Source organism: Erpetoichthys calabaricus, chromosome 9 (genome assembly GCF_900747795.2).
Source record: "Erpetoichthys calabaricus chromosome 9, fErpCal1.3, whole genome shotgun sequence".
Lineage (NCBI taxonomy): Eukaryota > Metazoa > Chordata > Cladistia > Polypteriformes > Polypteridae > Erpetoichthys > Erpetoichthys calabaricus.
In genome coordinates this window covers 138,953,800-138,980,291 of record NC_041402.2, presented here as the reverse complement: position 1 = coordinate 138,980,291, position 26,492 = coordinate 138,953,800, and the positions used below count along the sequence as shown (strand labels likewise).

General features: G+C 39.2%; 1 protein-coding gene across 1 annotated transcript in view; it reads right to left on the bottom strand.

Annotated features, from left to right (window-relative positions):
* Positions 1–298: 298 nt before the first annotated feature.
* The window catches only part of LOC114644859 (zona pellucida sperm-binding protein 2-like), a 36,359-nt gene continuing 10,165 nt past the window's right edge, over positions 299–26,492 (bottom strand). The window contains exons 8-12 of the mRNA XM_028792839.2: positions 25,849–26,035; positions 23,408–23,555; positions 10,517–10,613; positions 638–727; positions 299–423 (exon numbers count right to left, since the gene is read on the bottom strand). Coding sequence (XP_028648672.2) covers positions 299–423; positions 638–727; positions 10,517–10,613; positions 23,408–23,555; positions 25,849–26,035 — 647 coding nt within the window. The remainder of the gene's footprint in view (positions 424–637; positions 728–10,516; positions 10,614–23,407; positions 23,556–25,848; positions 26,036–26,492) is intronic.

Genomic DNA, 26,492 nt, shown 5'->3' with positions numbered 1-26,492 from the left:
TTGAGTTATACAGTGCTAATCAATAAATTAAACAGGAAAAATGCAGAACTAAATACTTAGTTCCCAATAGAACCCAGAAATTACACAAATTTACCAAAAACAAAAGTTTAAGAAGTTGTCATTATCAGATCATTACACTGGCTAAAAATCTGGATATTTACTCCAGCATGAACTTAGATCTTTAAGTGATTGGTAGATTAATGCCTCATTCACACAAGATACTTTTCAACAACTGGGAGTTGGACTTATTTACCAAGAACTACAAATGCAATTTCATAAACACAGTCACATACAATATTCATGAAACACTGGTTTTATTATCTTCATTTTTTAGTTTCATTCTCCAGTATACATACACTATAAATGATAAAGAGGAAAACAGTGCTACTGTAGATACCACCAGCCACAAGTGTTTCTCTGCATCTGCAAGAAAAATGTGTAGTTTATTAAAATTAACCGTAGAAAAGAATGGTCAGCCAGCTAGTCGGAAACAAGTGTTTATATCACTAAACTAGATTAAACTGAGCAATAAGGTACTATTTGTCATCTTAATTTTACGTTTTTCAAAAGTTAGCCAGGATTAAACAGCAATATTAAGCTTTCTCTATACTTAAAATTCTCTTCATGAAGGTCTCACTTGAAAAATGGGTGAAAACATCTTCTATTTGCAGATGAATACCATAAGATGATACCATTGCCTGCTGAACTCCAAATGATGCACCTCGTCCTGGAGTGGGGAAACAAAAAAAAAACAAAACAAAAAAACACTGAAGCATGCACAAAAAATTGAGCTATTACCTCACATTTCACATGAAGGATCATAACAGAAACACACACCCAGCACTCAACAGGTTCCAGCTGTTCTTCTGGAATTCCCAGAAATTCAGTCAAGAGATGGTTCTGTCCGGGTTAATGTAATTCTGCCACCAGGTCATCTCCTAGTTGCCATTTCTCACACACCACCAAGAACATGCTTAAAATTGCCTCTACTTGCTTATCTCAATCTAGAGAACCTGTGTTTCAACTTAGTGATCCTCCTGCATTGCATGGCTTACCTAATCACAGACAGTGAAATAATCCAGTTCAGGAATCTAATTTTAGCTGCTAGTATACAGGATCTTTTTCTTTCAGTCATAATACACAGACTTCAAAACCACTAGCGACAATAAGGATGTAGACCACCTAGTAAACAAAATGCATCACCCAAGGCCATATCTCCCTCCTCCCCACCTCCAGTCAGCCTGCTGGTTACTTGTACTTGTAACCAACTCTCTGTATACTGCAGGAGGCCACAGGTACTGAAAAAAAAAAAGGAAAAAAAAAAAAAAAAAAAAAAAAAAAGTATACCACTATGTATGGAGTCATAGACACATGCTGGGTTTCTAAATTAAAGTAAAGTGTGTTAAAGTAGTCCCCCATGGTAGGAAATTAAATATACACAACTGCAGAGCTAGCTTTCAAGTCAAGAGATATTTCGTCACAACCATGGCCTATATTTGCCACCTAAGTGTTTTAAAGTAAAGCTTTTTTAAATAAATTTTAAAAATACTTTGATCTTACAGCTTACAATGAGGCTCTAAGGTGTCCATACGCAATAGAAAAGGTCTTAAAATGACCAAATATGGCCACTTTGAAGAGGCAAAGGTTTCGATTTAAGAAAATGTGCTTTCTGCATTAAAATGAGGCATCTCTGGGATCACGGAAACATTTTATGACAGTTTCTTGGTCCCATTTTCTCAAGGGAAGTGTGTGTGCTCATTTGTGTGCTTGTAATGACCATGGAGTTGACAACACACCAGTTTACATAGGCCACAAAACCAAGATGCACGTTGAGTTAACAGCATAGTGAAAACACAGTATTTAAAAGTTTCACTGTACGAATGGTACATTGGAAATTACACTATTTTTAATAAAATAAAAAATACAAGGCATACTTGAGCTGTGTTGTGTCTCAACAACATAGCAGATGGAAAGGGCAATTTTTAAAAAAAAAATTATTCATAATACTCACACTTGCCAACATTATGCTCAGTTCTTTAGTTATATTAATGTTTAAAAAAAATGGATTGACCCTGATGCCAATCAACCTGTAAACACATGCAGACTCTACTGTATGTAGAACATGGTGCTATGAGGTAGGAATGACCATCAACTATGCTTATTAGAACATCTGTATTGAACCTCAACCTGATTAAACTTTAGCAATGCCAATTCATAGAATTGGTCCTATAGAGAGTGCATTTGCCCGGTGATGGACTGGCACCCTTTCTGGGGATTGCTCCTACCTCGTGTCCAATGCTTGCTGGGACAGGCTCCAGCAGGACTACAATGCTGCCCCGAGAAAACTAATGGATGGATGGATGGATGGATGCAGGCTTGAGGTGGAGCAGTACAACAATACTCCAGACTAGCTTTCTCCCATTCAAGCAGTGGATGTACGACTGGAATGTCAATTCAGGTCTAAATCAGTTAGATAATATTAAACTCATGTAAGCAGGCAATAAATTTACTATCACTGAAGAATATGCATGCTTTATCAGTCCTGCTGGAGCAGGCAGTATCTTCTTTAAAGTAATAGAATTTTTGAGATTCCCCCCCCCCCCCCCCCCCCATTATTATGGTCTAGTGGTCTATAAAACAGGGTTCTCACAGCCAATCACCTTTTAAAAAAAAAAAAACCAAAAAAAAAAAAACCAGCTGAATCTCAACACAATGGCCCCCCTACCCTACTTAAAATGACAGATATGCTGTTTTGGAATATATGTATAATCTCAAGACTGGGATCAATGGCAGCTGGGTTATACACAGTCCCATTGTGAGCTGCAAGAACAAAGTATTTTTTTTTTAATTTATGAAAAAAGTTTCACTTTAGAACATGATTTTGAGTGGCAAATTTTACCACAATTGTGAGGAAACAATGGATTTTGTTTTTGTCTTCCGATCTGAAGACATTTTCTGGACACTTCAATTAATGAGTTGCTGACCAGTCAACTGATCCTTAAAGGGAAAACAAGTTTTTTTTTATTTTTAAGTTTAGCTCAAGGTACTGTGATAGCAGGAACACTTAGAAACAACCACACATTTAGATATGTTTTTTTTCAAGAACACCGCATGTCTATTAAACTGAATTGAGAACATCTACACTGAAATACAGAAGTACATAATTACTTTGCATACTATTTTAGATAGGGCAGTTCCTCTCAATAAGCCCCATTTAGGCAAAATATTATTATTTCCCATGCAAGTGCTAAAGTTTCCTAGCAGGGCTACAGAGACCGAGGATGGCAAAGCTTTAAAGATCCTGGGGCCTCATGAATAAACGATGTATACACACAAAAATGTTGCATATGCCCGTTTCCACGCTCATTGTGATGTATAAAAACTAAACTTGGTGTAAAGCCACGCACATTCTCATGGCAGCACCCCCCTTGCGTATGTACATTTCTACTCGGTTTAGCAAACTTTCGGTACCCAGTGTCAAAGCAGTGCTACTGTTCCTGTGTGGCTTCCCTTTTTTTAGATTCACATCCATGACATAGGCTTTATTAAATACTCTGAAATTAACCGCATACCATTTATAAATTTAAGACACCTGATTGTAAGCAACCTGTAACAATATAACGATGCATGGAATGGCCAAGCTATTCCAAATACAATAGTTGTTTTAGCATTGTTACTCTCCATGCATCACTCAGAATATATTAACCCATTGTATGTATATGCGCTTATGTATATGCGCGTGTGTGGGGGGTGTATCACAGTGGTACAGCAGCTGATCGGAAAGCTCTATAGTGGGTGGTGTCGAGAGCAGAATTAATCGGGATACAGCTTCCAGCTCTGGAGGACATATATAGCACACGCTGTCTCAGGAAAGCCTCCAGCATCTGCATGGATTCCACTCAGCCATGCGCAGTCTATTTGAACTTCTCCCATCCGGGAAACACTTAAGAGCCTTTCCTGTATGGACCTTGAGGCTCAGAAATTGCTTCATCCCAACACCTATAAAACACATTCAATCAGTCTAAGTGTTCCCGGTAGAATTGCTCTTACTTACAATTACCTCACTGTAAAATTGCACACCACCTGTAATATTGTACAACCTGAGCCACTTCATGAACAATCTGCACTATATGTACATGTACATATATTATACAATATGAAAGCATAAGTACATTTTTCATTGTTTACTGTATTTTAGCATTTTATAGAAAAATAAGTTTTAGGATTTATGTATTGAATCTCATGGTACCATACAATGACAAAAGAATTTGATTCAATTCAACAGAAGAGAGTGCATATTTACAGATGATGACTGGCTCCTAAGTCAATTTAGATTTCCAAGCACTATCCACTTGTAGCGGTGAGCGGTTAGAATACTAGGATATATACTGGACATCAATTTTAAGATCAAATGCATTAAAATATGTATATTACATTTTACACATAACAGTATACATTTAAATTAACAATTTAATATACATGTGAGGGCATGGTGGCACAGCGGTAATGATGAGCTGCCGCTCTATCCAGGGATTGTTCCTGCCTCGTGCTGTATGTTTGCTGGGACTGGCATGAGCCTGGATAGATGAAATAAAACTTATTACAAATATTTTTCAATGTTCCTTAAAAGTTTTTAAGAATCAGCATTCTACACTTAATACGCTCTAATAAATGTCAAACCAGCTTTGTGTGGCAACTGGTTACGTGGATAAAGAAAACATTAGGATAGGAATTGGGGGTTGGTACGTTCGACAGACACGGTACTGCTGCAATAAAATTTCATCGGGGGTCACACACGTACCAGCAAGCATCTTGCGGGAGGCAGGAACAATTCATGGAGGGGGAGGCAAGAACAATCCCTGAATTGGGCACTAACTCAATCACTACCACTACACCCCCATGGTTTAATACACACTTTTAATGCATTTCATCATGAAAATGATATCAAGTATACAGTGCATCCGGAAAGTATTCACAGCGCATCACTTTTTCCACATTTTGTTATGTTACAGCCTTATTCCAAAATGGATTAAATTCATTTTTTTCCTCAGAATTCTACACACAACACCCCATAATGACAACGTGAAAAAAGTTTACTTGAGGTTTTTGCAAATTTATTAAAAGTAAAAAACTGAGAAAGCACATGTACATAAGTATTCACAGCTTTTGCCATGAAGCTCAAAATTGAGCTCAGGTGCATCCTGTTTCCCCTGATCATCCTTGAGATGTTTCTGCAGCTTAATTGGAGTCTCCGAATTAAATTGGTAAATTCAGTTGATTAGGCATGATTTGGAAAGGCACATACCTGTCTATATAAGGTCCCATAGTTGACAGTTCATGTCAGAGCACAAACCAAGCATGAAGTCAAAGGAATTGTCTGTAGACCTCTGAGACAGGATTGTCTCAAGGCACAAATCTGGGGAAGGTTACAGAAAAATTTCTGCTGCTTTGAAGGTCCCAATGAGCACAGTGGCCTCCATTATCCGTAAGTGGATGAAGTTCGAAACCACCAGGGGCCTCATGTATAACGCCATGCGTAGAATTTGCACTATAACATGACGAAGTACAAAAACTAAAATGTGCTTACGCACAGAAAAATCCAGATGCAGGAATCTGTGCGTTTGCCAACTTCCGCGTTCTTCCGCTACATAAATCCCACTCAGCGTGGAAATAAACGCACGTGCATGCACTTGCTGTCCCGCCCCAACTCCTCCCAGAATTACGCCTCTTTGAATATGCAAATCAATATAAACAGCCCTTAAGCCCAGCATTCTGTGAAAAGGCAATGGCAAAAGTATGAGGAAAAATAGAAGAATTTCAGTGAATACCAAATGGAGGCAAAGAAAAACATTATCTGTTGGAAAGTTATATAAGCAACAAAAGGAAGTTGATCGAGTGACATAGCGTGTCGGAGAAACTCGAAAGCTCAAGTTCACAAAGTCACACAAGTGCCCGAAATAAAAAAGTTGTCACATATCAAAGTCAGCGTGAGAAGGCGACTCGTAGCCCACCGTCAAAAAAAAAAAAGGCACACAGTGGGGGGGGAAAAAAGCATAAAATGTCAACTTTAATCTCGAAATTTCCACTTTAATCGTGTAGTTTATTTTGTCATTAAAGTAGATCATAAACTTCATCTTAAAATCATTTAATTTACTAGTTTCTCAAATCCCATCGTAACTAAAGTAGCATGTTAAATTCTTTGTTGTGTATTTGATCTTATATGTTCTCTATGTGCCTGAATCACTACGTGATCTTCCTCCGACAGGACATAGAATCCATTACGTTCGTAATATTACAGCTCTCTGAATAATTAAAATACTGAGAAGTATACGTGATATCATTTTCATGATGATGAGTTAAAGCATGTTATTAAGCATGGAAACACGGTGGCACAGTGATTGTTCATGTCTTACAGCAAGATGCTTGCTGCGCCATGCGTGACCTTCAATGAAATGCTTTATTACAGAAGTACTGTCTTTTTCAAAATGTAGTAACTTCCAATTCCTGTCCTTACTTTTCTTTCTCCAAATACCCAATCGCCACACAATCAGCTCTGTAATAGACGTTAAGCCATCTGTAAGCTTAGAACATCGGAATATCTTCGTAATCTTTAATTATTCTATCCATCTATCCTTCCAGTGTCGCGCCAGTCACAGCATGAATACAGCGCGAGGCAGGAACAAACCGTGAACGAAGCTCAAGCTTGATAGTGGATGTGGATCTAAGAAAGGGTAACCACACAGGAACAGTAGCACTGCTTTGACGCTGGATGCCGCCATTCTGCAAAACCGAGTAGAGAACTTGTGTACGACAGGGTATGAGGTACCATGGAAAAATGCGTGGCTTTACGCCAAGTGTAGGTTTTATACATCGCGATTTGAACGGGGAAACGTTCTTGTGCAACATTTCTGTGCGTACGCACCGTTTATACATGAGGCCCCAGGACTCTTCCTAGAGCTGGCCGGCCATCTAAACTGAGCGATCGGGGGAGAAGGGCCTTCGTCAGAGAGGTGACCAAGAACCCGATGGTCACTCTGTCAGAGCCCCAGAGGTCCTCTGTGGAGAGAGGAGAACCTTCCAGAAGGACAACCATCTCTGCAGCAATCCACCAATCCAGCCTGTATGGTAGAGTGGCCAGACGGAAGCCACTCCTTAGTAAAAGGCACATGGCAGCCTGCCTTGAGTTTGCCAAAAGGCACCTGAAGGACTCTCAGACCATGAGAAAGAAAATTCTCTGGTCTGATGAGACAAATATTGAACTCTTTGGTGTGAATGCCAGGCGTCATGTTTGGAGGAAACCAGGCACCGCTCATCACCAGGCCAATACCACCCATACAGTGAAGCATGGTGGTGGCAGCATCATGCTGTGGGGATGTTTTTCAGCGGCAGGGACTGGGAGACTAGTCAGGATAAAGGGAAAGATGACTGCAGCAATGTACAGAGACATCCTGGACGTAAACCTGCTCCAGAGCACTCTTGACTTCAGACTGGGGTGATGGTTCATCTGTCTGCAGGACAACAACCCTAAGCACACAGCCAAGATATCAAAGGAGTGGCTTCAGGACAACTCTGTGAATGTCCTTGAGTGGCCCAGCCAGAGCCCAGACTTGAATCCGATTGAACATCTCTGGAGAGATCTTAAAATGGCTGTGCACCGACGCTTCCCATCCAACCTGATGGAGCTTGAGAGGTGCTGCAAAGAGGAATGGACGAAACTGGCCAAGGATAGGTGTGCCAAGCTTGTGGCATCATATTCAAAAAGACTTGAGGCTGTAATTGCTGCCAAAGGTGCATCGACAAAGTATTGCGTAAAGGCTGTGAATACTTATGTACATGTGATTTCTCAGTTATTTTATTTTTAATAAATTTGCAAAAACCTCAAGTAAACTTTTTTCACGTCATTATGGGGTGTTGGATTAAATTCATTTTTTCCCTCAGAATTCTACACACATTTTGGAATAAGGCTATAACATAAAATGTGGAAAAAGTGATGCGCTGTGAATACTTTCCGGATGCACTGTACATCTAAGGCCGGAGTTATACTTCACGCGATGCGATGCATGCTGCAGCGGATGCTCCTGCTACGCAAGCGTTGAAGTGTTTATACTTGCGCGCGTACTTTACGTAAATCTGGAGGAATTCACCAGGTGGCACTGCGAGATATTATCACGGTGAGAACATGTTCGGCTTCTCTGTGTTGTGAATTGCCTTGAACACCCATTAAATTCCGATGACACCTTACCGCAATATCTCTGAAAAGGATGTTTATTGATTAAATCCAGGGATGTGTCCATTCCAGCAAGCACTGAGCACGAGTGAGAAACAATCCCTGGAGGATGCCTCGGCTCATCGCAAGGTGAAAAAAGCACACATATACACTAGCGTCATTTTAGCAGCACCAAATCCCCAAATCTGCATATCTTTGGAAGGAAACTGGAGTACACTGAGGAAACCCAGCAGGAAAACGTGTAAACTCCAGGCAGGGAATATCAGCGACATGACTCCCTGCAAGACAGCAGCGTTACCGCTCTGCCACTGTGTCACCCCATGTGTGTAATTATTAACAGTATTCATTATTTAAAAGAAATTACAGATTTATCTGTAAAATGTAATATACATACTTTAATGCTTTTCATCATGAAAGTGATATCAAGTATAAATCTAAGGATTCTAACTGTGCAGAGAGTTGGGATATCATACATTTAATGTGCTCAGTGTGGCGATCTATTGCTGGCGATTCGCTGCTGTCAGGAGCAGAGAAAGCCCTAGAAAAAAAGATAGCAAAGACGACGGTATGTGAGAATTTTAAAATGTATCTATCATGTCATTACGATCGGGAATATATGTGACGCTTGAATATAAAAGCACCATGAATACACCTGTATGTCGGCATTTTGCTTCACCACATCGAACCATTTATCAAATATCAAAACGCGCACACCAATCTCGTAGGATCTGCAAAGCAGCTTTCTGTCACATGTAGATAATAAACAGAGACTCTGACGTCACATTCCAACTTTTAGCACACTGCGCCCCCCGACTTTTTGCTGGTACTGCAACTCACGCACGCGTCGCGTTAATTTCTGAGGACCTGCTCAGAGGACGCATCAAATGAACGCTCAGAACGCGTTGTGGCCATGATGCGGGCGCGTACGCGTTCTCAGCGTGAAGTATAAATGAGCCCTTACTATTCTAAAATGTTCAGAGAGCTGCAATATCATGAATATAATGCATTGTGTGTGTAGATCAGTGCCTGCGCACCCCTGTCTACCAAACAAAACCCATTTAAGCATGCAGTGATTCACACACATAGAACACAAAGCGTTTAAAATGATGCTTTAGTTACGATGGCATTTGAGAAGCTAGTAAATTAAACATCAATTTTAAGATGAAGTCTGCAATGTTCTACTTTAAAAATTAGGGACACAGTGAAGGAAAAAAGTTCATATCTCAGTGTCATATGGAAACGTATTAGAGTACAGACGGTGAGTAACGACTTGCCTTTTCACGGCGACTTTGATATCTGACCACTTTATTTCGGGCATTGTGCGATTTTGCGAACTTGTGTTTCTGCCACTATCAACTTCACTTTGTTGTTTATACCACTACATAAGCCAACAAATACATTTTTTCCTTACCTCCACTTCGTATTTGGTAAAGTTGTCCTCCCTGCGCTTTGCCATTATCTTTTCACAAAGCACTGAATGTTACATATTCAAAACTACATAATTCTGGAAGGAGTCGGGGTGGGGCAGCAGGTGCGTGCATTACTTTTCAAGCTGACCACGATTTATGGAGTTGAAGTGCATGGAAGTTGGCCTATGCACGGTTTTGTACATATGCCATGTTTTAGTGTGAATTATACGCACTGCGTTATATACGAGACCCCAGATCTCCAAAATTATACTAAAAAGTGAATACTTGATGCAAACATATATGAACAGGTTTTTTTTTTTTTTTTTAAAAACGCAAATTTTTTAGAAGAACCTCTTCAATGATCACTCCAAAGTGGCTTTGAATTAATCAGAAACTGATTAGGCAATGTGGCTCAACATATATTTGGGTGTGTTGGCATCCAATTACTAAACTACCTACGGTGCTCTGAAGTCCTGGAAGGTCAATAGGAGTTTCACTGGCTTAAAGGTGACCAAATGATCTTGAATATGGAGATGCAAAGGTTTATTGCAGTAGGATTTGGTTAGCATGATTCAAAGTTTCAAGATGTCCAGTAGGTAGTACAACCTAACACTATTCCTAAAACTACTGTGCCAAGAATATAACAAGCAAAGATTAGGAATCAAATGGTTTTTATCCAAAATAGTTTTTTGGGGTCCTTTTTAAAATTTGCATGCTCTACTTTTTGATAATCAAATCAATGACACACAAATACTGGGTTTAGACTACTAAATAAAATTGGTCTGATAGAAATAAATAATTGTTAAAATTAAAAAGGGTCAAAGTAGAAGTTTCAAAAGTTAAAATACAAACATAAGTACAAAGTGCTCATAATGTTTACCTTTTCTCTGCTTTGCTGGTATACAGACTCCACTGCAACGACGGTCAAGATTCAAAACTTTAGAATCGCATACAATTACCAAACAGTGAAAGTAGATCTGAAAGTTTAGAATAAAACAGGACAATTATACACCAACTGTAAAATTATGTAGCAAATGAATATTTTAAAGAGGAATGAATACTACAGTACTGTTAGTATTCCTTGTGTATCTTCATCCAAAAAATGCAAAGGTAGGAGAAACAGTGCAGGAAGATATCAGCATTGTAATATTGAAGTACACCACCACAATATATATAATTATATCTGGCACACATTTGTAAAGATTAATCTGTTAATTTCCTTACACCTGTTGCCTGTAACACAGGAACAGAAAATGTCAAAGATACCACCATCTTTAGATTTGCAAGTATACCTGCTGATAAGTTTTCCATCATTAAAAATTTCCAAATTCAGCATGGGCCAAACATGGGAGACAACCTTCTAAAGCAGGGGGTTCTTGTTAATTTTCTACATTTCCAGGTTTCATGTGGTAGGTTCTCTTAACTGTGTCCTTATTACATAGTTATGGCAAGCCAAATTAACATTTAGAGATATCTCAAAATGAATTTCGGATATCTTAAAATGTAATTTACTTTTTAAGATATCTGAAACTCGCTTTGAGATATCTTAAAATACTTTCCTTTACATTTTAAGATATCTGCAGTACATTTCGGGATATCTCAAATGCATTTCAAGATATCTCAAATACAGTTTCAGATATCTCAAAATAATTGTGTCTGTATTTCAAAATATCTCAAATTAATTTTCCGATATCTTAAATTGACCTTTTATGCATTTTAAGATATCTTAAATGCATTTCAAGATATCTCAAAATCATTTCCTGTAAAACTGCCTATTATTTCAATGGGACTTATTTATTATAAGATATCTTAAAATGTATTTGAGATATCTGAAAATGGACAGGAAGCTGTTTTGAGATATCTGGAAATGTATTTGAGATATCTTAAATTGTATTGTAGATATCTGAAAGTGCTATTGAGATATCTTGAAATAATTGAGTGTCCTTTTAAAGATATCTTAAAATGCATTTTAGATATCTTGAAATACAATTTTAGATATCTTGAAATACATTGTTAGATATCTGAAATAGAGCAGAGACCCATTTTAAGATATCATGAAATTTTAGATATCTAAAAATGTATTTCAGATATCTGAAACAACAATGAATTTCAAGATATCTTAAATGCTTTTTAAGATATCTAAATTATATTTCGAGATATCTTAAAATAACTTCCTTCTCATTTTAAGATATCCCAAATTCATTTTGAGATATCTGAAATGCATTTTCAGATATCTTAAAATGACTTCCTGCACATTTCAAGATATCTCAAATACATTTCATGATATCTCAATCACTTCCTGTGCATTTCGAGATATCTTAAATGCATTTCAAGATATCTTAAAATAGGCAGGAAGTTCCACTGAAAGTATATGAAATTTTACAGGAAGTGATTTTAAGATATCTGAAAATGTATTTGACATATCTTGAAATGTGCAGAAAGCTATTTTAAGATATCTGAAAATGTATTTCAGATATCTCAAAATGCCTGCAGTTGTATTTTAAGATATCTTGAAATGTATTTGAGATCTCAAAATGCACATGAACATATTTCAAGATCTCAAATTGCATTTAAGATATCTTGAAATGCATTTCAGATATCTGAAAATGTACAGCATATCACTTCAAGATATCTTGAGATCTGTTTGAGATATCATACAATTCTTTTTAGATATCTTAAAATAGATGTATTTTTAGATATCTATAATTCAATTTGAGATATCTAAAATGCATTTCCAGATATCATAAAATTCATTTTGAGATATCTCTAAATGTTAATTTGGCTTGCCATACATAGTAGTATTACAGCAATAAAAACAGTCATACAGAAGGGTACAGGATTGTGAACAATAAACTTAAGGTTTTGAAGAGTCAGATTAACACTTATTACCCCCTCCCCAAAAGCTACAAGCTTTCCATTGAATCTCCTGGGCTCTGCATCTGCTTGTCAATAGTCTATAAAATATTTTAATCTGTAACAAAAGGAGGATTTTTCATTTTTCTACTAATGCAATTGCATTAACATGCTTGGTTTTATACTGCATCAAAGTATTAACAATTCTTTGAACCTCTCAATCTTGATGTTTTTTTTGCAAGAGTATAAATTCAATACAAACTACTCACATCAATGCCTCAAACAAAACTGCTCCTCAGCAATAATTTAAAAAAATGAAATAGATGACAAACTAAAAGTGGTTTTAATACAGTTAAAAATGACAAGAGCCTTGTTTAAACTTATCTGCAATACACACATTTCCTGGAACATGGCTAAAACATGCATTCAGAATGTATGCTATACAGGTTTTTGTCAAATGCAGTCAAAAATAGTGGCATGCAAAAGTATTCAATCCCCTTGAAAGTCAATTTTTTATATGACAAGATTAGCACTCCTAATTACCCATTCAGTATTTTAATGTGTTACACTGTAACAATACATTTCCAAAGAGAAAATAAACCATTTTCTATAGATATTTAACTGAAGAAAAACTCAAGTTAGTGTTTGTATAAGTATTCACACTTTGTTGAACCCTTTTACTGCAACAACCACCTTAATTCTTTTGGGGTAAGTATGGACCAGTTTTGCACTTTACTCAGGAGTGATTCTTTGCCATTCTTCTTGGCAGTATTGATAGAGATCCTAGAGGTTGGTGGGATGGTACCGCTATAGCAGTTTTGAAATAGTGACACAGATTCTTATTAGGGTTAAGATCAGGGCTTTGACTTGGCCATTCCAAAACATTCATCAGTTTTTGAGCCATTCCAATGTTGCTTTGGCCTTATGCTTTGGGTCACTGTCATGCTAAAAGATGGATCTTTTCCCAAGCCATAGGTTCATACACAAGAAACAAGTTCTCCTGCAATGTTGTACTGTTTTTGCCCACCCATTGTCCCTTCAACTCTGACAAGATTCCCAGTCCAGCACAAAACTATCACTACAGCATGATGCTGCCACCACCATATTTCATTGTAGTTATGGGGTTTCTTGAGGCATGGGCAGTGTTAGTTTCACACCACACACACCTCTTTGAAGTCTGGCCAAAAAGTTATATTTTGGTCTCCTCAGACTGTAAACCACCTTCCACATCTGAACTGGGTCTCTCTCATGCTTTGTAGCAAATAAGGCTTTGTACTTGAAGCCCCAAGGTTGTAGGTTCAAATCCCGCTACTGTGTGACCAAGAACAGGTTAATACACCTGCTTGTGCTCCAACTGGAAAAACCAAAACCACTTCTATATGTTGTAAGTTACTTTGGTGTTGTGTTGTCTTTTTTTTTATCCAAACAGTTTGCTTTTATCCTTCATCCACTGCATCAAGCCACCACATCAGATATTCTTTTCCTTTGGCTTGTGGAATTGCCAGTCTGTGGTCAGCAAAGCAGACTTTATTCCAGCTTTCGCCACCCAAAGGGGCCTCCAAGTGGTGGCTCTACTTTTTGGTCAAATCCATGTCTCTATCACTTTCCTCCGCTTTCAACCTTTCCAGGGGGGTTGGGGGTTGCAGGGAGATGACACACCATTCTTGCATCCAACAACTGGAAATTCACCCCTGGGTAACACATGCAATTTCTCTACTTTTGAATACTATGGTTTTACTGTCTCATTTCCAATTAACATGACCATAGTTGTTTATTGCAATTAAAGCTTGCTCAGGAGCTTCCTTGATAAGCTTGATGGATTACTCTTTCCTTCCAGAGGATGGCAACCCACTTCTAAATCTCTGGGACCTAAGCAGCATCCTGCTGCTCTTCTTTCCTCCTTCAATATCACACACCTCCACACTCCGATTCACAATGCTGGCAATCTGCTTGACCTCGTTTTCTCATGCACCTGCACTCCAACAAAAGCAACTGTCAACACCCTCCACACATCTGACCATTTTTATTCAGTTCTCTGCTTCTCCTGCCCCTACTGTACCCTTCTGCCATCACTCCCACTCTGCCACCAATTTCTCTTTCACAGTCTCCTCTGCTCTCCCTTCTCCTGACCACTTCTCTCAACACCAACACTGCCAGACACCTTACGCTTGACTCTGTCCTCTCTTCCAGGCCTGCACACAAAAGACCCTTCTGTCCCTGGCTTTCAGAAGCACACCACAAGACAGCTGAAAGAAAATGGAGGAATTCAGAGGCTAAGGCAGATCTGGCTAAGTATCAGTCCCTTCTTACATCTTTTTCTTCTGCCACCATCATCAACAAAGTTCTATCAGATTAGAATTAACAGCAACACCGACACATGCTGTGTTCTCCATATTCCTTTACGTTCTTAACCCACCTCCCCCAGATCTCCATCTGCCGAGGACTGTCACCTTTTTTCAGGACTGGGTGGCTGCCATCAGCAGTCAGTTCTCACCCTCGCTGCCCCCCATTATACCTCCTTCCAAACATCACCCAGCATTCTCTCCACTCCCTGCCACGGTGGTTTACAAACTCCTCTCCAATAACTCCACTACCTGTCTACTTGATCCTATCCCCTCACATCACCTTCAGGCCATCGCCGCCACTTTCCCCCCCCCCCCCCGAGCTCACTCCTGTAATTACACACAACACCTCACAGAGCTCAGGCACATTTTCCACCACCTTCAAACATGCTCCGATAACCCCACTTTTAAAAAAACAACACTCGATCTAACCCAAGTTAACAACTACAGACCTCACTCTACTTTCTTTCCAAAACACTTGAACATGTTTCTAACCAGGTCTCTTCCTTGTATAAAACAGATTGCTCAATACCAACCAGTGCGGCTTCAAGAGGAACCACTTTACTGAAACAGCTCTACTAATGGTGGGTGACCAGCTACGACATGCTAGGGCTACAAATGTCATCAGTTCCGATTCTGCTAGACCTCTCATCTGCCTTTGACACAGTCAACCATGAGATCCTTCTTGCCACCCACTCTGACACTGGCATCGCTGGAAATACTCTCAAATGGTTAGAGTCCTGTAGCATGTTCTGGTAAGGACAGCTGTCAAAAGGCACACCAGACATGCACAGGTGTACCCCCCAGGGATCGGTGCTGGGTCCTCTACTTTTCTCTATGTACACTACCTCACTGGGTTCCATAATCCAATCCCATGGGTTCTTTTATCTGTACTATACCAATTATACACATCAGCAACAGTCACCGTCACTTCAAATGTTACACTGAAATGCTAGACAACTTTTTGCAGCCCCAACTGGAAGAAATGGATGATGTGGGTGCCTGCTTTCAACAGGATGGAGCAGCAACAGCTCATATGGCGCAGAGAGGATTCCAGGGAAGCTGATCTCCCTGCACGGCGAGGTCAGGTGGCCTTCATGTTCACCTGATCTTGCTCCGTTCGATTTCTTCACGTGGGGCGCTCTAAAGTTGAAGGTACACACACACACAGACCTCAAAAGCTTTAAGCCCCCAAGGACACTATTTGCCACGAAAATCACCCCTACTCGCCTTGAAATGGCCGAACAAGTCATGCAGGCATCGTCTCAAGGAGTGTATCACTAATGATGGCCATCACCTTGAAGACATTTTTAAAACACCCTTTGTGTCGTAATGAAATGTATTTTATCTTGTTGCGTTTTGTAGAATAAATGTGTGAAATGTGGTACCTTTTTGGCTCACCCTGTATAATCTACGATTGTAAATTAGTTATTACATCTTTTTACTTGCAGCAATCAACTTGTTACCTGTCCTACTACACTTGCTGTACAAACAGGCCCTAGCCCAATGTTACTTGGATTGTTTACCTCTAAGTCACTTTGGATTAGAAAGAAAAAAAAAAATTCTGCCAAGCAAATAAAAGTAAATGCCAGATGTGCTTTTATGTGGACATACTTAAGGAATGGCTTCTTTCTTGCTACCCTCCCACAGAGGTCTGTTTTTATGGAGACCTCTTGAAATTGTGGACCCTTGTAACTGCATTCCAGTTTTAGCTAAACAGCATTGTGGATTTCTGAAAGCAACTGTTGGATTTTTAGTAGCCTACCTCACCAGTTGACCTCTTGCTCCAATTTTTTGTTTTACGGGACAGCCTGTTCTAGTAAGAGTCTGGGTGCTATGGTGAACTTTGCACTTTTTGATGGATCCAGTTGTGTAGGGCTGCAGCCAATGATTTTAACAATCAACCTTGGCAATTGTGTTTTTTTTTTATATAAACAATCCAATGTGCATAAAATAGAACTTGTATAAAACTTTCAGAAATGTTATTAAATGAACTATATGTAAATATTTTAATCTAAATAGGTTTTTATACATTTATAGAATACATTATTTAGTTTATTACTATTTATTTTCACTTAGAAGCACCTCTGGCTCTGCAATGAAAACACTAGATTTCCTTAAAAACATTTTAATAAATTAACTCAATTTGGCTTACTGTATGTATTTAGAATCACACTAAACACACACACTTAGTAACTTGAATTAAATGTTTAATTTTGACGTGCCCCCCCCCCCCCCCAGTTTCTGGCAAATCATCCTGTAAATCTGACCATCGTAATACTCCACTACAGAAGAATGTTGCACCAGACTGCAGTAATGTTTGAAGTAAGCTGTCAAATGTTGGGCAAATGTCCAGACTATTTTCCTTTCGCAGCAAAGCAAGTAGTTTCATTTGTGTGAAACGCGGTTCTTCCTTTGCTACAATATCAAGTTTACTTTAACTGAAATTTTATTTTTGCATCAACAGTCTTTTTTTTGTGCCTGGAAACCTTTTACCAACACAGATAGTTTGGAACATTTGATTGTAGTCACCACACTGTCACCGCTTGCTGCATCACATTTGTGTTTGGAAGTATGCAGTTAGATTTTCATGTTTTAAAACTGATCTTGACCAAAAAAATAAATAAAAATCGATCTTACCAGCTAATCTAGGCTTGCTGCAGCAGCACCTGCACATCATCACATCTTACTCCAGATTGTATAAAAACCAGCTTAAGTCCGACAACCAGCTAGTCTGCGGTTTCACTTTCCACCCTGCTTCTATCATCGGACTCTGGATGAGCAATACGTATTGCAGTTGCGGTTTATGTGGTTTGGGATTCAACCCTGCACTCTGAGATTTTGAATTCCTTTTACACAAGACTGAAAAGCGGGGAATTGAAAATTTTCTGCTCCGGCAGGAACTTGCATTTACAAAAAATGACTGTGACGAACGTTAATGGTACACGAGTGCAAGTGTTTAGTGCAGGACTATAATTAGAGTGGTGGCATTTATATATATATATATATATATATATATATATATATATATATATATATATATATATATATATATATATATATATATATATATATATATATATATATAAATAAATAAATAAATAAATAAAAACACCCTTTTGGCTGCTCCCGTTAGGGGTCGCCACAGCGGATCATCTTCTTCCATATCTTTCTATCCTCTGCATCTTGTTCTGTTACACCCATCACCTGCATGTCCTCTCTCACCACATCCATAAGCCTTCTCTTAGGCCTTCCTCTTTCTCTTCCCTGGTAGCTCTATCCTTAGCATCCTTCTCCCAATATACCCAACATCTCTCCTCTGCACATGTCCAAACCAATGCACTCTTGCCTCTCTGTCTCCCAACTGTCCAACCTGGGCTGACTATGTACTAATTTCTAATCCTATCCATCCTCATCACACCCAGTGCAAATCTTAGCATCTTTAACTCTGCTACCTCCAGCTCTGTCTCCTGCTTTCTGGTCAGTGCCACCGTCTCCAACCCATATAACATAGCTGCTTGCACTACCATCCTGTAGACCTTCCCTTTCACTCTTGCCGATACCCGTCTGTCACAGATTACTCCAGACACTCTTCTCCACCCATTCCACTCCGCCTGCACTCTTTTTCACCTCTTTTCCACAATCCCCATTACTCTGTAGATAGATACTTTATTAATCACAAGGGGAAATTCACATACTCCAGCAGCAGCAGCATACTGATAAAAAACAATATTAAAAAGTGATAAAAATGCAGGTATAAAAGAGACAGTAACTTTGTATAATGTTAACAGGGGACCAATTCCTGAATGAGCGTGTGGTTGTACGTAGCTCCCTCACTCTTTGTTTGTAGTGAGGCTGAAGCAGAACCAGGTTATGATCTGCTTTCCCAAGCGCAGGCAGCGCCGTATGTGTCTTTAATGTTTCCATACAGTAGGTCAATAGTCCTATTTCCCTGGGTGTTACAATCCACATCCTGGGAGAAGGCAAGTGATGTTTTGTCCAGTGTCACATGGTTAAAATCTCCAGCGATTAGCACAAGTGCCTCAGGGTGCTGCATTTGTAGTTTAGCAACAGCAGAATGGATGATATCACCCGCTATCTCCATGTCCGCCCGAGGAGGGATGTAAACAATAACGTGTCCAAACTTTCTGGGCAAGTAATAGGGATGCAGACTTATGGTCAACAGTTCGATGTCCCTGTAGCAATTGGAGATTTTGACGTTTACATGTCCCGAGTTGCACCACCATGTATTCACATACAGAGCGAGTCCTCCTTTCCGCTTCCTGCAGGTATTTGCATCTCTGTCCGCTCTAACTGTGCTAAACCCGGGTAGCTCCACGTTAGCATCTGGGATGTTAGTTGTTAGCCACGTTTCACAAAAACACAACATTCTCTGTAGGTCCTGACATTTTTCACCAGCGCAGCCAGTTCGTCGATCTTATTTGGTAGTGAGTTCACATTTCCCAGGATCACAGAAGGCACCAAAGGCTTGTATCGCTAGTTTCTCGCTAGCCACTTGTCTATTCAGGTAGTCAACTTCAAGCTGAGTCTCGGCATGTAAAAATCCATGTCCAAAAAAAAAAGTGTCCACATAAAAGAAAGTGGTAGGAGTGATCAGTGAAATAGAGAAAAAGGTAGAAAGATAAAGTCATACACGGAGCTGCTGGAAAAGCTGCCACTCGCGGTGGCCCCCAAGTCACTCTACTGTTGATCCCAAGTATTTAAACTCCCCCACCTTCGCCAACTCTACTTCTTGCATCCTCACCATTCCACTAACCTCCCCCTCATTTACACACATGTATTCTGTCTTGTTCCTACTGACCTTCATTCCTCTCCTCTCTTGAGCACATCTCCACCTCTCTAGGGTCTCCTCAACCTGCTCCCTACTATTGCTACAGATCACCATGTCATCAGCAAACATCATAGTCTACGGGGATTCCTGTCTAATCGTCTGTCAACCTGTCCATCACTATTGCAAATAAGGGCTCAGAGCTGATCCCTGATGTAATCCCACCTTTAACTTGAATGCATCCGTCACTCCTACTGCAGACCACACCACTGTCACACTTCCCTCGTACATAAAAACGCAATGCAACTACTTCTGGCCTTCTCTATACTTTTCCATCAACACCCTCAGATCAAACATTGAATCTGTGGTGCTTTTTCTTGGAATGAAACCATACTGCTGCTCATTAATCATCACCTCACTTCTTAACCTAGCTTCCACTACTCTTTCCCATAACTTCATGCTGTGGCTCATCAATTTTATCCCCCTGTAGTTACTACAGTCCTGCACATCCCCCTTATTCTTAAATATCGGCAAAAGTACACTTCTCCACTCCCCAGGCATCCTCACTTTCCAAGATTCCATTAAACAATCTGGTTAAAAACTCCACTGCAATCTGTCCTAAACAGGTCCATTTTTCCACGGGTATGTCATCTGGACCAACGGCTTTTCCATTCTTCATCCTCTTCATAGCTGTCCTTACTTGCATGTCCTGATTTACTATCACCATCATCCAACCTCGTCTCTCTCTCTCATTCTCTTCATTCGTCAGCCTCTCAAAGTACTCTTTCCATCTGCTCAACACACTCTCCTCGCTTGCGAGTACGTTTCCATCTTTATCACCCTAACCTGCTGCACATCTTTCTCAGCTCGGTCCCTCTGTCTAGCAGCCAATCGGTACAGGTCCTTTTCTCCCCTCCTTGGTGTCCATCCTCTCATACAACTCATCGTACACCTTTTCTTTAGCCTTCACCACCTCTCTTCATCTTGCACCTTATCTCCTTGTACTCATCTACTTTCTGCATCTCTCCAACTATCCCACTTCTTTGACATCCTCTTCCTCTATAAATTCTCCTGTACTTCCTCATTCCACCACCAGGTTTCCTTTCCCTCCTTCCGTTGTCCAGATGTCACGCCAAGCACCCTTCTTGATGTCACCCTTACTACATCTGCTGTAGTTTCCCAACTGTCTGGTAACTCTTCACTACCACCCAGTGCCTGTCTCACCGCCTCCCTCAACTCAACCTTGCAGTCTTCCTTTTTCAACTGCCACAATTTGATCAGTCTACAATCTCCTTCAGATTGACTCTTCTGCATAGGATATAATCTACCTGTGTGCATCTTCCTCCACTTTTGTACGTCACCCTATGTTCCTCCCTCTTCTTAAAATATGTACTCACCACAGCCATGTCCATCCTTTTGGCAAAATCCACTATCCTTTGACCTTCATTCCTCTCCTTGACACCATACCTACCCATCACCTTCACCAACATGTCCATTGAAATCCGTTCCAATCACCACTTTCTGTCCCTTGGGTACACTGTTCATCACTTCATCCAACTCACTCCAAAAATCCATTATAAACCCCAAACCCCAAAGTGAAAAATCTGAATGTCTTAATAGCTAGTGGCTAATGACATTTTTTAATCACCCATCAAAAATTGTCGCATATGGTAGTGTATTATTCAAACTGTAGGGGGCTGGACTAGGAGTAATTATCCCTCTCTTCAAACCAGAACTCGCATCATTATGCCTAGCCTGGCAAACATTGTGTTCATATATCCTTATGCTGAAGTAACATTCAAGTTACAGTGAAGACTGACAGTCTTACTCCTCCACAGAGCCTGTAATGGTACGTTTTGTTTATATGTTTGTGCATCTCTTGTACTATATAAAAAAATCGGACCTATACATTCTACATCTCACCTTTTCTGTGTTCACAGTAAAATGCTCCTATATTTGAGGTCTTAGGTCACACGGTCTTTTCTGGCACTTGTGTACAGTCTGCCTTTTTTCAAATGTGTTCAACAACTGAATGAAGTAGTGACAACTGCATGGCACAAGGTATGCAGCACAATCACTTACTCAACTAAATTGGTGATTGCTATCAATGTTTTTAATTATTAACTATTTGTTGTTTAAGCCCTACAACAGAGCTTAATGGGAAATTTCAATTACTGTTCCTCAAATCAGCAGAATGCTGCGGTCTTCATTTTTGAAGTAATCACCCAACAAAGACTATGGCCCTTACAAAGGGTGCTTTCTATATTCAGAGAGAAGACATGCAAGTAGTACCTAATTATGTTTAATTATAGTCAAATGACAGTCACCTTTGTCTCGTTTGTGATTAATTTGTTATTTGTGTGAACCTGGAGCTTACAGAGCAAAGGTTTAAATACTTATGCAAACACTAACTTTTGAGTATTTCCTTCAGTTAAATATCTACAGAAAATTGTTTAACTTTGGAAATATATTGTTACAGCATAAGAGTTCACATTAAAAATACTGAATGAATAAAAAGGTATACAAATCTTTCAAGGGGATTGAATACTTTTGCATACCACTGTAACAAACTGATCTCAAAACACCCAAATTTACACCTCTTGTAAAAGGACATTTTTGACTGACTACCATGCTTAAAGGACTACTACGCCCAAAATTTTAAAAATCCTGCCTCTCACCCTCAATCACTGGTCAGTCTAGCACACTACTCCCATAAAGCTTTTTTAGTTTCCCCGTTTATGATTTGCTCCTTTTAATCTGGAAGTACCTACATGACAATATTTTAGCAAAAAACACACATTTTGCACATTGCACAAAGAACCGGATAACAGACACGTGGATTGCACCTGCCACTCCAAGAACATTTTTATCTCACTATATGGTTATGATGTTCTTTCTCCATGAAAACATGATTAAAAGGTTTCTTGTCCACCACTACAAACTACACTGGGCAAATTTTTTGGGAATCTCTTATAATAAAAAAATCCTGGGACGAGATGCAACTTTTTCAGAGAGATACTGTCACATCACGCAAGAAGAGATTTTGTGCCAAGAGATTTAACAACGCCCAGGGCTAGAAATAAAAGACAAATAGTAGATGACAAAGTAGAACGTTGTAAAGAATTCAAAAACATTGGCATGATATACATGCACAGCAGGTTAGAGATAATGAAAAAGTACTAAAATTCGAAAGTCTCAAAAAAAAAAAAATGACAGTAAAGACCACATTTGCGAAACAAACGGAAATTACTCGGTGAAATAACAGAACAGCGAAAAGAGATCAAATATATTCTTTAGATTTAAACTTTAAGTCAGACTAGTAGATCGTCTAATTCATGTTGCCATCAAGGAGAAGTAGTGTTTCTTCCCAATGAAGAGGTGTATCTGTGAAAATTAAAAGATTTGTTGTTTGGTGAAAGTAAAAATCCACATATGCAAAGTGGCTGGTGCATAGTGCAGGCCGGGGGGGTTGGCAAGCGAAGCGAGCTGGGGGCAAAGTTGGTAAACAATTATGACATTCATTAACTGGGTCTTCAAAAATGACACAGGATGGGGGGGGGGGGGGGGGGGGGTGTGTGTGGGTGTGTGTGAGGGAAATTCTGAAGATGAAAAGAAAAAACCTACATCACAGCTACATGAATGAAAAGCTAATGATTGTTGCATTTCTTGCAGCAGACCATGTGGTTACATTTTTAAGCCCATGTATTTTTACATGCGAGAAAAATTGTTAGTGCTCACACTGCAACTGAAACAGACAACTACAGCACAGGCATTTTTTCCTACTTACTTGATTATCCAACAACTTTTTGGTCTCTGCTTCAGCAAAAGAGAACATTTTCACTTCAAAGCGTTTATAATGCTTTGGGAACTTCACTCTGGAGTTTGGCCTCACAGGGTGAAACTCCATCTTGTACTTGTCCTGCTTGAACTCACAGCTAAAGAGGGGAAAAAAAAATATTTACAGAATTGTAAATATTCAAAAGTCATAATTTGGGGAAAAAAAGTGTTCAATTACATGTTACCAAAAGTTCAGTGATGGAACCAGACACTTGCTCTAGACTAAATTTTGTTGCCACTGTAGCTGCTGGTATGTAAGGCAGGATCAAGCACGGGTCAAAATTCATACCAAAAGAAACCTCTCAGTCCAAAAGTTTGTTTTGAATTTTCACTAAATCTTTTAAAACTAACAGTCCACACAAGATTAAAGAGGATCGTTACACACTTAGAATAAAAGGCAAAAAAAAAAAAATAATAAAAAAAAAAAATTGGGTTTTGGGGGTTTGAAAAAAGAAAAAAAAAAAAACCTTCTCTAAAGACTTAGCTTTTTTTTTTGTGAAACTTCAGTCATTTCTATACTTGGATGCTTTACTTCGCCTTCAGTATGCTCTAAATGTACGGCACTGCACGTTCAATGGAGCACGTTGCATTACATACTATCGGGCACGTTAAGGCAGTTTAAAACTGTGCACCCCCCATGCCTCGCTGATGAATTTGGCATGGTGAATTTGGAATTCAGTAATCCCTCGCTATATCGCGCTTCGCCTTTCGCGGCTTCACTCTATCGTGGATTTTTTGCTGGTTCGTGGATTTCTGCGGACAATGGGTCTTTTACTTTCTGGTACATGCTTCCTCAGTTGGTTTGCCCAGTTGATTTCATACAAGGGATGCTATTGGCAGATGGCTGAGAAGCTACCCAACTTACTTTTCTCTCTCTCTCTCTGACATTCTCTGCTCCTGACGGAGGGGGTGTGAGCAGGGGGGCTGTTCGCACACCTAGACGATACGGACGCTCGTCTAAAAATGCTGAAAGATTACCTTCACGTTTCTCCCTTCTGTGCAGCTGCTTCGTATACTTAAAAGCTCGAAGGGCACGTATTGATTTTTGATTGATTGTTTTTATCTGTCTCTCTCGCTCTCTGACATTCTCTGCTCCTGATGGAGGGGGTGTGAGCTGCTGCCTTCATTGCAAGTGCTTTATACGGCAGTGCTTCGCATACTTAAAAGCCAAACAGCCCTATTGATTTGTTTGCTTTTCTCTCTCTCTGACATTCTCTGCTCCTGAGGTGCACTCCTTTGAAGAGGAAGATATGTTTACACTCTTAATTGTGAGACGGAACTGTCATCTCTGTCTTGTCATGGAGCACAGTTTAAACTTTTGAAAAAGAGACAAATGTTTGTTTCCAGTGTTTGAATAAAGTTCCTGTCTCTCTCCAACTTCCTGTGTTTCTGTGCAAATCTGTGACCCAAGCATGACAATATAAAAATAACCATATAAAACATATGGTTTCTACTTCGTGGATTTTCACCTTTCGCGGGGGGTTCTGGAACTCAACCCTCGAGATCAAGGAGGGATTAGTGTAGTGATCATGCAAGGCAGATCACTAACTGAGACTAATCTATAGTCAGAGACAAGAAAATTAGAACATACCAATTCAATTAAGCTTGTGTGGGTTATAAGAACCTCTCAGACTACGTACCAATATATTGGCAAACATTTAATGTAACAAATGGCTCTTAGAGCCACAATACACACACCCCGACTTTTATATAAATGCACAAAAAAAAAGACAGCAGGCATAAAAATCCTGACCAAAAAAGGTAGGTCGAGGGAATGTTTTCACTTCTCTGGTTTAAAACTATAAAATGCTTCTAACTCTAATAGATGGTGCAGATATTTTATAATTTATTCATGCGGGCACTGGACACTGCTCTATTTGCTAGGCAAAATTCAAAAGTTTGAAAATTCTACTGGTAATACTGAGCATTACAGTTTCAGCTTACAGTCCAAGTGAAAGGTGTACTAATGGAATGTATAGGCATCTGTTGAAAACCAAACTCATTTTAGATCAGCTGGTAACTGGCTAGTCCAATAATAGGAGCATAAATAGAAAACTGCCTTGCAATTTTTAAAGTTATTCAATTTTCCTATTGTAATGCTTAAACTGAGATGGCTTAAATAGCACTAAATGTATACTACTCTATGGATTTTATTAAACACACTTAACACAGCAGTATTTTGCACGCCCCCGCAGTTGAAGACAGTAAGCTTTTCAAAACAAAGGCACTTCCCGATCATGAAGCTAGGAGCACAAAACATTTGCGTATACATTAGAGGTTCTTATGGCAGAACAGCAGGCATACTTGTATGAAAACAAGCTTTTGTAACATGAGTGTATTAAAGTCTCTGCTCAAAGATATCCTATAAAATGTATACATTTATAAAATTACCTGTCTTTGATTATGGGCCACAAGATGGCGTTGGATGGATCTGGACCTGGTGTTCCCCAACAGTCTTTCAAAAATAGTTCAAGGCCAGAATCACTACTGTGCACGTAGACCTCCACATACAATGGTTCTTTCAAAAACTTAGTGATAGGAAACTCATTTTCTTGGTACTCTTGTAAAAACGTGGAATCTGTATGAATGTCAAATAAGTATCACGGTGACACCGAATGAAGACAATTTATGAAGCTAAATATCTATGAAACATACCAAGACCCCATAAACACCCAAGTTAGTTTACCTTTATCATATAGGTTATGAATAATTGAGCGGGGCCCTGCTTGGGAAATTACTATATATCAATAGTATTTAAGTGACAAACTAAAATAAGCGCTACTTTTAAAAACTGACTCAATGACCAACATTATTACAACAAACCTTAAATGAGTAAAAAGCTAGAGCATTCAGGATTTGCTGGAATGCTTTGTTCATCATCTATTGTAGTACTAAATGAAATTTTAAACATTTAAAAATAAATCAAAATGTAGAATATATAATGGGAGAAGAAGCCAAATATTTAACTTAATCCTTATATAGTTCTCTGTGTGTACATATTTTTTTTTTTTTTTGTTAAAATAACTGGACGAACG